This window comes from Pogonomyrmex barbatus, unplaced genomic scaffold, assembly GCF_055798465.1.
Source record: "Pogonomyrmex barbatus isolate J1 unplaced genomic scaffold, ASM5579846v1 scaffold2, whole genome shotgun sequence".
Taxonomy (NCBI): domain Eukaryota; kingdom Metazoa; phylum Arthropoda; class Insecta; order Hymenoptera; family Formicidae; genus Pogonomyrmex; species Pogonomyrmex barbatus.
In genome coordinates, this window is record NW_028297116.1 from 4,542,158 (window position 1) to 4,556,507 (window position 14,350).

At 33.8% G+C, this 14,350-nt stretch overlaps 1 protein-coding gene across 4 annotated transcripts in view; it reads left to right on the forward strand.

Moving 5' to 3' along the window:
• The first annotated feature begins 2,908 nt into the window (after positions 1 to 2,908).
• The window catches only part of cher (filamin A protein cher), a 44,361-nt gene continuing 32,919 nt past the window's right edge, over positions 2,909 to 14,350 (forward strand). For 2 of the 4 annotated variants that reach the window (XM_025217329.2, XM_011632840.3), the window contains exons 1-4: positions 2,909 to 3,251; positions 13,081 to 13,424; positions 13,802 to 13,929; positions 14,319 to 14,333. In XM_025217329.2, coding sequence (XP_025073114.2) covers positions 2,909 to 3,251; positions 13,081 to 13,424; positions 13,802 to 13,929; positions 14,319 to 14,333 — 830 coding nt within the window. The remainder of the gene's footprint in view (positions 3,252 to 13,080; positions 13,425 to 13,801; positions 13,930 to 14,318; positions 14,334 to 14,350) is intronic. The other 2 variants (XM_011632839.3, XM_011632841.3) reach the window with 1 other exon arrangement.

The following is a 14,350-nucleotide window of genomic DNA, read 5'->3' on the forward strand; positions in this document are numbered from 1 at the left end:
TAAATGTATATTAAAAATATATATTTACATATTGGAAAATAATATTCCAATAAACGGTTTAATTGAATGATATCATTTTTATTAGAAAAACATATGTTTCTACGTATTGGAAACTAAGACGAGATTCTTATTGTTGTATATCATTGTATATCATTGTATATCATTGTATATCATTGTATACTTGTATATCATTTATAATTTAGTTAAAAAAATACGAATTATATTTTTATAACAAAGAAATAGGTGCTAAAATTTGTAAATTCGATGACAACCGAATGACCGATTTGTATTCAAGTGAAGTGGTATCTTGAATCTCCTTCTTGACTTTAAAGTGTCGAGATAAAAAAATTGTATTTTAGTATCATCGCGTCATCTCGTAAAAACTTTTAAACAGATAATTACAGATAACGATGTGCCATATAAATATGGCATTACATTGTTATGAAATCTTTGTTGACCACGTAATATTATATTACTTATTTATTATTTTTTTTTAATATTTTAAATATGTAGAAACATTGGAGAACCAGACAATTATATGAAAATACAATTCTTTTATTATAAAAATGTTTATTTAATAATATAGAAGCTGAAATATTGTATTATGATGTCGAAAATGTATTTTACACTATATTGAACTTATTATTAAATTATACGCAAATGTCATACTTTGTGATGCAATGTAAACCAAGTCGCCGTTCTGTAAAAAGATAACTTTGATCATGTTATATATTTAGCAAACGACAATGTTCGCATTTATGAAGTTCATCTTTCGGATGTAATATCAGACCTTGGAAAAAAGTCACGTATACGTGCGTGTATCAAAAATAACTTGGCATCTCGCCGTGCGTCGCGATTCGTAATTTAACTTGCGTACGATTAATTTTCTATTATTTGCGGAAAATTCGACGGACCGCTTAAAACAGATTTATTTCTTGGATGCTTTAACAAACTAAAATACCTTTCTCGTGTCTTACTCATTGAGATTCAAATTGTTTTCGAGTCTTTTCTAAAAAAATGTACTAAACTAATAATAATAAATACACGTAAGAACGTGTGCAAGGAAAAAAAAGACGCATGGGTAACTTCCTGTGAATGTGTCGCTATTTATAATGAGGTGCTTTATTTATGGATAGGCCAAATGTAAATCGTGTTGAGGCTGGACAGTTTAGTCGGACACGTGCGCGAATCTTCACTCAAGCGAAGCTGATCGATTTCATGCGCCTTCGTAAACTTCAATCAATTTCAATCAATTGTGTTGTAATCATAATCACAAACCCAGACTTTTTATTAGCAAAAAAAAGCATTACCGATCTGCCACTATTAAAATCCGGATCCTTTATTAAAGTTTATTCCTCAGTTTTCTTCCTCAGTTTCTTTTTAAATCGGATTATTCCAAGTTCTCATTTCTCAGATAGCTCACTAGATTCTCAGTTGCAAGATTTTATTGTAAATTATTGTTTAAACGTCTAGAAATTAATTATCGATTTTATTTTTATTTTACACTGCAATATATACCTTATTTCAAATTATATTTTTTAATCGTGACACTTCACGGTGCAGGTGAATCGTCGCTGCGAATTAGGACGAGCGACCATTCTGAAAAGGGACGCTTCAAGGGAACGACAACATCCGTTGTCAAGGAAAGCTTCTCGGCTTGACGTATCCTGAAGCAATCCAAAGTACAAATTGGTGAACATCTCGACTCGTCAGCAGGTTTTCACGGAAACGAAGTCGCTCCAGCTGATCTCGTGTCAGCATCCCCCCCCCCCCACGCACCACACACACACACACGCGCGCGCGCGCGCACACGCGCGTGCACGCACGCGCCCACATTGAAAAGGTGCGTTCGATTCACCGGCACACGTACGAACGCCCCCATACAGGTAGGTTCACCGATATCTACCTCTTCTCCCATGGCTGCGTAGGTGTGTGCGTTCGTTGCTAGCGATGGACACGATGCCCTTCCGAACTGTTCTTCGAACAGTGTCGACATTTGTTGCTAAAGTATGATCGAGTATACACATAGATGGAAAAAAATGAAGAGATAAGAGCGAAAAAAATAATAATAAATAATAAAGGCGTTTAAATATGTTTACGTTATTTTTATATACGAGGATTTATGAATCCACGAAGAATTCAGTTAATTTTTAGGATGATTTTGATGATCTTCATGTTTTTGAATAGAATTAATTATTTAATATCAAGTAAAAAAGTTCTATAATTGTTTGAACGTAATTGAAACTATTTCTTTTCTTTTATAAAGTTAATACTTTATTATTAATTTCTATTATTGCATTGAAATCAGAAGACCGATATAAAAAATTTCGTTGCCTCTCGATTTTCAGAAAATAGTAAATTTAGTAATATTGTTTCCTTTCGTTTCATTTTTGTTAAATCTTTAAGTCTTATGTCTATACGTAATCTTACGTATGGCTGAATTTTTGAAATAAAAAGGTGCATTATTAATTGCTGAATTTTTTACCGCGTTTTTCTCATTTGCCTTAATTATTAACTAAATTCTTTAAATTTAATAAAACTATATAGTTTAATTACATTTTGTATTCGAACGTCTACATAGTGTGGAGTCCAAATAAATTCGAAGACCTACATTAAACGCGCATGCGAATCCGAAGGTTAACTAATATGTCAACAAATAAATCAGCTGTTAAGCCGACGCACAGCAGCAGGCTGTTTATATGCCATAGCCAGCAGAGCTCTCTTTAAAATCTCAAACCAACAGTTTGTGCCCATCGCTACTTCTCGAATCACCAATACAGTCACGTCTCGTCCTCGTCACCGATAGCACTCGCAACTACCAACACTTTGATCCCCAGGCACCAACACACAGGGGCGCGCACCCCACCACCCTCGTACGTGAGAGCGTAGCAGCGGACCAGCCGATAAAATGAATGAGAATGATAAGTCAGTTAAGTGCGAGAACTCCGCCGAGGAGGAGGAGGACGAGATGTTCGAGCGTGAGTTGGCCGAGGACGCGCAGTGGAAGCGAATTCAACAGAACACCTTCACGAGATGGGCGAACGAGCGGCTGAAGGCGGCGAACAAGCACATCGGCGACCTGGAATGCGACCTGTCCGACGGTCTCCGGCTGGTGAGCCTCATCGAGGTGCTCTCGCAAAAGCGGCTGCCGAAACACAACCAGCGGCCCACCTTTCGCTCTCAAAAGTTGGAGAACGTGTCCGTCGCGCTTAAGTTCTTGGAGGACGAGGGCATCAGGATTGTCAATATCGGTGAGTAAGCACCATGTGCGTGCTGGATCACGCGCCGCAAAATAGATTCGTCCTGTCCTCCTACCACCCTGGAAAGGAATTGATCGGATTGATCGCGAAGTAAAAGCGCGATAAAAGACCGATGAGGTTAGCGGGATTTATTAGGGAGAAGATCAATCGATCATCCGAATGATGACAATGTCGCGTCCTATAATTAGAGGTATTCTTCAGGATATTTCCATAGGACGGTTAAATTGAGACAGTTGCAACGCCGTAAGTAGTTTGCTACTAACGCACCCTAGCGCATTCATTAAAGAGAAAGAGAGGTAATTATGAAAAATAATGATTACCACTTTATTTTCTACTCTGTTTTTCGGATAAAGCGATCACTTACTGTGAAGCGATTGTCGATGGAGATACTCGTTTGCCAAGATCTCGGACCTTCTATCCAATTTTAATGTCAATTAGCAAATAATTTCTAGATGAAAATATAAAATTATTTTTGACTAGATAATACCTCTATTTCAGTATTTAACGAAAATTTATTCTAATGAGTAATTTCTAATTTTTGTCGAATTTTTATCAGATATTTTATCATGATCTTTAGATTTCTGAATTACAAATCTCTCGATACGTTACACCACCACGTGGTAGTTACGATTACCGCGGGTGACGTGAACCGAGTCTGCGTCGTTTTACGGATTCTGCGTAGATTGGATTTATCGATCCGTAGATTTCTGCACGTCAGAAACTAATAGTTTTTTTTTTTTTTCAAGAAGTTGAGAGAATTGCGATTAAGAAATAATTTTAATGAAAGTTGAATAAAGTAGTCTGCGCGAAAATATATTCGAAAATAAGATTCAAATTTCAACGTTACGATGCGTGTATTCACACATAAGCAATACTTTATAAAAATAAACATCGTGGAAAGGTATCTTTCTCATATGTTTTTCTCGCTTATTAGAACATAGGCAAAGTTGAGTATTATTTGTTCATAAGAAAAAATATCGCCTCCGATTGCTATTTAATAAAATAATTATTTTTTATTATTATATCAGATTTATGAACAATTATGAATATCAACGTTAATTTATATCATCTATTTATTTTAATTCAATAATATGTCACGCTTTTGAGAGCGACACATTTAAATTAATATAATAAATGAAAATGAATTTATTGAAATAGCATAAAGATTAAATGACAAAGAAATACAAATATAATTATCACTATTCGTAAAACATTATTAGAATTATTTAAAAGAAAAAGGTGGAAAAGTGTGTATATGTATGCGAAAGAAAGAGGTCGTTTAAAATTAAAATGTTGATTCCGAGAGAAAGCAAATTTCACACGGTGCATTATAAATGAACCAGAGAAATCTCAAAGAATACTTTTGTATTCAACTGTGTTTGCAAAATAATTTAACTTTTTGAATCATGATAGAACACATCGTCCATTATTTATTATAAAATTAATTGCATTATAAATATAAGATTTAAATTGATTTTACTTAATTTATTTTATTTCAACGAATTGAAATTAATACAAAATGCGAAATTTGTAATATCAATTTTAAGTGCTTGCTTGCTTGATGGAACGTGTAATCGAAAACCGTGAAGAGCGATTAGTCGGCAAAACTCGAAGAGCGGCGTCGTCGAATAATTAATCGCGCGTGTTGCTTACGTGGAGATCGATGTAGATCCGATTGATAATGTGATAACGATTGCGATATTCGCGTCGTGAATTAACAGCGAATTCGGTTAGTTGCACTAGTGCGCCTTAAAGGCTGTCACATATAAATTAACGTAAAAGCATATGCATTGTATACAAGCAGATTGGACTGGGAGGAGCTCTATTAATTACATTGTTTAATAAAATTTATATTGAGTGTATTAATATCATGCTCTTTCAGATAGATTACTGTCCAGCAGGTTTTAATTTACACCAGTGCGCACTAAAGTGCAGTCTATTGAATTCGCTATAAAAATTTGATTAATGTTCGATCAGGATTACAAAGATCAAAAAAGATAAAATTATTAAGTCTTTGATAATTGTATATTATATAATATTGTAGAGTTATAAGAAAGGGATTAAAAATTTATTCATACAATAATATTTAAGAGAAGAAAAGTCGTGTCGATTCGGTGCAGCGAAATCTCGTACTCGCGGTAAAGTCGCGTTTCTTTATCACCAGAAGAAAAGTGCGCGGTTGAATGTAATAATACACGGAATATTTTAGCGTGTTTCTATTTTCGGATTTATGATCAACCGTTTTAGAGCGCGGATGCATCGAGCAAATAAAAGACATTGTAGAGCATGGCGAGAGGGTTGTGGATCGATGACGCTCGCCCGGGCTACCCCGGGAAAGCAGAGAGTAGCGATGGGATAATGCTGTTCATGTACTTTTTGTGGGTGAACAAACTAACGTCATCATTTAAATTCGATTCGTCCATTTAGAAGCTTCGCTAACAATTTTTTTTTAATTAAATACATCGATGCACTCGTTAAAGGCGTGTGTCAGCTCTTTCACCATTTACTTCATCTATAGAACGTAGAACGAATCTTTTTTCATACAGAATATTTTAATTACGTACCAGTTATGAAATATTTTGCAAATTTTAATTTTAAGAATGCAAGTAACACATAATGAAACCTCAATAAATTTTATTTAACAAAGTTTTAATTTATATATATATATATATATATATATATATATATATATAATTTAATAAAAAAATATAATAATTGAATATTAAAAATTTATAAAAGAAGAAATTAAATTTTCAAAGTACTCGAAATCTGTATAATTTATTGAATCTACAATATCATAGTTAAACCACGTGTACATCTGTAACCACTTGTTAGCAGAAGAATCTAAGAAGAAGCTAATAGTGTCGATTGATATTTAGTTGTAAGGCAGTCTTTTTAGATTGCAAATAAAATATCAAGCATTGCGAAATAAACAAATCAATATAAACAAATTATCTAAGAAACAACGTCATGTAATTTTAGTCTCGTATTTGCATTGAGAGATTGATGATTATTTTTACTTGACGTCATCATTATAATCTGTCGCATCCTTGAGCAAGATATTCGTCTAGTAGTGACGCAATTGAGTATCAATGACGTCACAACGTTTTCCAATCTGCATTTGTCATATCGCAAAAATAATACATGCCGATGAATATATGCAATGCATATATATATATATATATATATATATATATATATATGCAATGCATATATGCACAGACATGTTTCATAAAACAATTGTTTCTAAAAGCATTCTTTTTTAGAAATTCGAAAAAACGTTGATTTATTCATCGCTTCAACTGGACAAATTATATAGAAAATATAAAATAGATGATTATTTATGAATTTGTAATGTTTGTATATAAAGTTATGATATTTAAATCTACGGAAACAAAAATATGATGCAAATTGTTTGTGAATTGTTAAAATATTTATTTTAAATAAACGTACGTTTATAAATAAAAAATAATCTCGAAAATAAAAAATTATCTATACATCGCCGAATAATAACAAATAATAATTAATATATTTGTCAAAATATTTCTCTTCTTATGCATATATTTGATTTAAATGGTTTAAAACGCATTATCACACATATTAATAGCATCTATCTTCTCTTACAATGCTATTGGTTTTAATGCAAAAAAGAAAATGTTTTTCACTAAAAAGATAAGACAAAGAATTAACTTTGAAAGTATGATGCTCAAAGATTTTTGGAATTCTCAATACATACATGCACATGAGTAAACACAAAAATAAAAATAAACAAAAATAGAAAGCAAAAGGAATTGATCACTAACGATCGCTAACATTTAAACGGTCCGTTCTTTTATTCATTTCTTTCATCTTCATCTCACATTAATGCAACTCTTAGGCATTTAAACATATATACATGGTGACAACTTTATTGCACGGATTCTCATCACGATACTCGAGGCCCTTGCAAAAAGTTCGTATCGGTAGTCAGGAGACTAATGTGCTCGATGTTGGCCGTCGCAATCTCGGTCAAGACGGTAATCGCAGGACTGTGGCATTAAAGCCGTCCGGTTATCGGGGGGGGAGGGGGGGATATCAGCGGAAGCCACGCTCGCGCTATTACGCGAGAGGCACCGTGAAACCCGCTCGGGACGTGTCCCGCGGGGGCCCACCAAGGAGCAAAAGAGGGAAAGTGGGCGGAGAATCATGTAGATCGGGTGAAGGTCAAATTTGCCTTGGTACCGCGGCCCTCTTTCTTCGCATTTATTACGTGACCAATTCTCGTCTCCCTCCCCCCCCTCCTCCACCTCTCCCCCTTTCTCCGTTGAGAGATCAAACACGCGCCTCTGTCGTCGAGCGGAAATGATTTTTGGTACTTTCTTGAGAGAAAGAGAGACTCTGTTCTTTTGCGTGCCACCTCGCTGGAAATAGATAATGTTAAATTAATACATATTAATAATTCGAATTTTGGTTTTTATATTCCGAATTGTTAGACATTGTCTAACTGAATTGTTTGAAGGAGCTCCTGAAAATTTTTATTTTATTATAGAGTAAAAAGTATCATCTTATAATTACTAGAATAATTTGAGATAATAAGAAATTTATTTAACCACATTAACAAAGGAAAAATTTGAAATTTAATTATTTATAAATTAATTAATAATAATAGGTATATGTGATCATTGCAGTTATCAAAGTTTAGATCTTTTTAAAATAAACAAAACAAATATTAAGCTTTTATATGTATAAAATAAAATTATCACTTATAATAATAATTATAAATAATTAATATTAATATATTACATTATTGAAAAATTTGTAGAGTTCCTTCTTGCACAAGTATTCCTTTTGACGAATAGCATTTTAAGAGTTGTCGAAATTTTTTACAACATAACTCAATGGGAAATAAACATGAAGAAACAGCGTTTATTTAAGTGATTATAGTATTTTCACGTGTAATTTGCGACGAGTATATTGGGAGCGATTACTTTCACTCTCAAACCTTGACATTAAACGACTATGTTTTCTACAAATATGCGAGTGTTAATTCGGATTTCCGACAATTGCTGGAAGGTATTTTCACGGGCCTATGAGAAATATCTTAGGAGATAAATATTCTGTATCCAAGAATATGTCAGTTTTCTCTTTATCTACTTTCTAGGCTTTATATTTTCTAAATACTAAAAATTTCGTAACATTCCACAATTATACAATAGATATATTCTAAAACAAGATATTAAACCAAAATATTGAAGCAATGTATTTTGTAATTATTTAATATTATGTAATTCTGTAATTATGTAATTATGTAATTATTTGTAATTATTTAATATAAATAACATAAATATTGTAATTAATGTAAATGTTATTATAAATAGAGATTAATTTTAAAAAAATAATTACTCTAAAATTAAAATATACGAAAATATGATTGCACTAATCGAATCTAATCGAAAAACATTAAATTTGTATTTAAAATAAAATTTCGTTGGTAGACTTCGATGCGTTCGCACACCTTGACAAATGAAAGGAGAGAATCGGTGGAGGTCTCACCAGGCATCCTCTCTGTGAGGTAATCTCTCGAGGATCAATGACGTCACCGTCTAAACTCGCCATGAGAGACGTGTCGTTGAAAACGTCACGTATGAACAATGCGTGATAGTCGGTCCAGTCTTTTAATTGTACGTTAGAATAACAAGTGACTCAGTGACTCGTAGTCGAGTTATTTATAATATTACACATATAATATTACTTTTTAATATAAAAGAAAAATCGATGTTGCATAATTTTTCTCAATCGATCAATTATCTGAAACAGTTGCAAGAAGTAGCATGCAGATAATTGATAATCGTTGCAGCTTTTATTCGATATTCTTTCTTTTGCAAGACTTATTTCCTCTGTAATTCGCGATCCAATCCTCTTCGTATTCGTATCTCTCTCTCGCTTTTACAAAAGTTCGAGGCTATTTTAAAATTCGAGATTGAAAAAGTTGCGTATTTTCTATATCCCTGATACGCACCTTCCACTCCGCTCGTTTTTCTTCTCTAATCTAAGCATCGCCGGGAACGGCGCTCACGAAGAATCCGTTTGGGAGTCTCGTTTTACACAACAAAGATTCTCGATCCGAGAATAGATCACTCCGGCTACTGTCGGCCAGATGAAAGAGTAATAAAGATGGCCTGTACCCGAACCCGCGAATTTTGATCGTTTCTTTTTTTCTTTTAAGATCCTTGGATTCTCGGAAACCTGCACGGTCCTCCTTCGGTTCCTGTTGGAAGGTTTTAGGATTCCGCGTCGATGTTGTATATTTATGATGGGAACTAGGCTGTATATTCATTACATCATCGAACACAACTTTGAAGCCCGCTATTCACGACGGGCGCTCGAATAGTCGTCTCGTTAACGCGACGAGGAAATAAATTTTTACTGCCGTTCTGCGAACGATATAAAATTTAAAATCTCCGATAACCGTTGGCATATACTTACTTACTTACTGATTTTTCGAATTATTTTTCATCGACTCGTATGTGAATTGGGGGTGTTGTTAAATGTTGGAAAATAATTAAGCAACTCCATTTTTCGTGATATATATATAAATTTTTCATAGATACAGAAAGGTATGTTGTATATCTATTAATTTGTAAAATTGTAATTGTATAATAAGTATATATTCGTATTACGATGTCGTTTTACATTTTGATAAAATAAAATATCTATCTGACTATGTCATTCCATTAATATTCGGATTCCTACTTACAGCTGCGTCTTTTCTTAATGAAGATTTGCCTGTTGCGTTTATTTACACATATGGATATCATTGAAATTCAATGTGTTAAATCGTTAAGGTTAAATGCCGATCTTACTGTCGACATTTTCAAAAATAGTATTACAATACAATCTTGATATGTAATCTCATTAAGGAATCTTTTTTTCTGTGTGTGTATCTCTTCTTTCTCGATTGATAATGGCCAGTTACAAGGTTAATGTCTGCTGTGTCACTTGATTGACTGTTATTTTATTATCGTTAATCTGTCGTTCAGTAACAAAATTTTATAACAAATTTTAAGACATATTATAGTATAAAAAATTATATCGTAATGTGAAATAATGTGAAAAATCGCAATTATCTTCTACATCTTCCGCATCACGCTTACAAGTGATTAATACAAAAGATCATATATCTCACTATAAAGATCATTCCTTATGAAGATCTATAGCATTGGAAGCAAACATGTCCATTACCTAGTACCGAGAGGAATGCAATTGGCCTCTCTTGGCTTTATCTCTCATTAAGATGCGTTGATGACAAGTGAATTATTGCACGCGGAAAAGCAACACGGCCGTTCAATTTTCTCGTACATCCGCTAAGCAAATGTTGCATTAGAAATTTTTCAAAATATTTATATCCCTTGATTATAAAAATCTATATGTTCATACATATATTTTTATAATCAAAAATTGATTGGCTATGCAATTATAATTGATTGCACACTTAAAAGTATGTAAAAACAAATCTTCAAGTTATATCGTTATAATAATTATCTTTTAGGTAAAGAAAGTTTGAAATGAAATTTTATACAATTAATTGTAATAAACAAATAAAATAATGATATAGTATTTAAATTGTCGGATTGCTTCCGCACGGTAGAATACCGTGTTATACGCAAACTCGAGACTTTCTCTGCAACTCGTCTGTGCACTTACAAATGCACTTCTGCATCGCAGTCAAGCAAAGTGCGACTCGAAGGAGAGGCCCAACAATGGGTATCCATTTCGAGTGTTCAAACAAAAGGATAGCATCTTACATTTCACTCTCATTTTTTCATGCATATTACCCATGCCATCGCGCAGGTAATATTATAAGGCACGAAAGAGCGCAGTCGCGCATTGTTATTCTTTTCTATGTGTAGATGTGTAGATCTAATATAAAACAAAGTATGTCAATTATCAAATTTTAATGCTATTCCATTATTCATATAATATCGGGATATAACGATCCTCTTTTTTTTCTAGACCCTAGATTCGAAATCTGTTTTTTAGATTTTCTGATACAGAGAGAGAGAGAGAGAGAGAGAGAGAGAGAGAGAGAGAGAGAGAGAGAGAGAGAGAGAGAGAGTGTTAGCCCCTCTCCTCTTTAATTGACTCAGAGTGCCCGTCACAAGAGAACTATGACATTAGATGGGTGGAGGACCGTCGTACGAACGCTCGAGAATCTCGGAGACTCGACGTCACGGGATGAATTAGCTGGCGCTTGGCCGGTTCGCGTGTCACGGCGTTAACTACGTTTTCGCTGACATCACTTGGTTAGCTCTCGATAATTGCTGAAAATAATCCGGATGAATCGTCACCATTAGCGACGAGGCGATTCCTCGTCGCACGAACAACGCGAACTTCATCGACGGCGAGACAATGTCGATTTGTCGGCGAACGACAGAAATAGCCGCGGCGACTTAGACTCGGCTAAATTCGCGCGAACGAGTGCATCTTCAGAGTTATTCTTAAGAGATCCACGAGAATCGCGAGAGCTCTTCTTCATCCTCGCGGAGGATGTGTCAAGAGGGCTACGTTTCGAGATCTTCGCGTTTGTTACGCACGAAGCCACGCCACGCTTGAATTATCGATATATTACGTAATAATTTTGCAATAAAAATATATCATAAATATATATATATATATATATAAATATATAAATATATATATATATAAATATATCATAAATATATATATATATATATATAATAAATAAATATATCACAAATATATAATAAAAATATATTAGCTAAATTAAATTACAATTATCTTAATTAATCTTCGAGTTTTCACTTCATACTAAATTAAAACTTTCTCTTTCTCTCTTTCTCTCTCTGACATTATGAAACACAGGCATGCACTCTTGTCACGCAAATGCTTCCGTTGTGCTTTCGACTGTACATCGCTATTGAGTTGTTTACTTTAAAATCAAGTTAAGTTCGTTTTTTGAAACTAAGAGGATCTTTATGTCAAAACTGACTTTCTGAGAACATCAAATTAATGTTCAACTCATTTCTTTGGCGTTTTTGTTAACTTATAACATGTTCTGACTTTAACGTTTTATTCGAGTAAATATTGGCTTTGCCAAAAGTTTATTAATCGTAATTGGTGCGACAACATAAAATATAGATTCCGTAGATTCTATGGATTCTCTATTCAGGATCGTTTGGCTATCGCTCAACGTGTGAATCATTGCGTCGAGGATATCTATTAGCACTTTCGTTGCGCAAACACGCAATGCGCTTTTTCGTTAGCGTCGCTTCGAGACGCGTATTGTGAAAGAATGCAATGACTCTATTCCGCAAATGCATCATAGCGAAATATTTCTCTAGTAACGCCCACTCGATCTTACTCACGTCGAATAATTGAGTGGTGATTGATCTACGGATGAATAAGAAATCTTTTGCGCAATCGAAAGGAAATATTGAATTCTTATTGAAATCTCTTCGCGAAAGGAAGGAAGTTACTCACTTATGAATAATAGATTTCGTGACGCCTTTATTTTCACGGATTATTACTCGTATTTAAATTTAAAATGATAAAACTAAAAATAAGAATTCTCTCTACATGTACTTACCTCGCGATACTAGATAAAAGAAGAGCGTTAATCGTGATAATAAAATTTAATTTCTTATAAATTACAATCTTTCATTAATCGAAAATATAAGAAGGAGGAATAGTTACGAGTACAACAATCTCAAATTACGCCTGATGTTTCAACATTGTTTATCTATCCGAGTATATTATTTAAAAAAAGCCCCGTTAACACGGGGTTAATGTTAATGATTAATGTTCCTCCTTAATTTTGCAGACTCTTCGGACATCGTTGACTGTAAACTCAAGTTGATCCTCGGTCTAATATGGACTCTGATTTTGCATTACTCAATCTCCATGCCCATGTGGGAAGGCGATGACGACCAGGACAAGGGCGCTACCCCGAAGCAAAGACTCATGCATTGGATCCAATCGAAAGTACCAGATCTGCCGATCACGAATTTTACCTCCGATTGGAACGATGGCCGTGCGGTGGGTGCACTCGTTGACGCCGTTGCACCTGGGCTTTGCCCAGATTGGCAGGACTGGAATCCGAAAGATGCAATCCAGAATGCATCCGAAGCGATGGGTCTCGCTGACGACTGGCTCAATATTCCTCAGGTTCGCTGTAACAATTCATTTAATTTTAAGCTTTAGCCGAAAGAAAATAGATCCATACAGCACAGATCCTTGCAGCAACATTGCTGCAATATTGTATAGCAATATTGTTGCAATATGGTTGCAAAGTTTGTACTATATCGGCGTCAATTGGTATTAATTTCATATGGACTTTGCGTTTTGATATACCTTGATATACCTTGAGATATTAATTTAATTTAATAGATAATATTTCAAGGTGTATCTGTAAAAAGAACTATTTAATTAACATGTAGTATGTACATGTAGTAATAATTAGGAGATATATAACAAAGTACTAGATTTAATGTTTAATTCCGTGATGAAGAAACGTTTCACAAATTGCGCCATTCTCGTTATAGCTTATTAAACCCGAAGAGATGGTGAATCCAAACATCGATGAGATGTCAATGATGACATACCTGTCACAATATCCCAGCGCAAAATTAAAATCAGGTGCACCTCTGCGCTCCCGCACGAATCCAAACAGGTAAGAATAAAAATCGCTTATAATATTTTTGAACTTTTTAAAGTAATATTCATAAGAGGATGTTTCATATTTTGCATTTATTCTCGTTATTTGTATAAATATAAATATTTGTATAAATATTTGTACTCTCATTTTTAATATTTTATATATCTTATATGATTTTTATTTTTTAAGACTATATTTAGACTGTGTTTAGAAAAATTATTATAATCAGAGCTGTTTACTTTGATTTCGATTGTGAAAGTAATATGAAATAATTATATGAAGATTTTTCCGTTTCGACATATAGTATTTGATAAAAATGTAGAAAATAGATAAAGTTACGCGCGTAGATTTCTAATATAGTGACTGTGATTAATTAATCAATTTATTTCATTTCTCGGTCGCAGCATCCCACCGCCGCGGTAAGTCGCGCAATGAT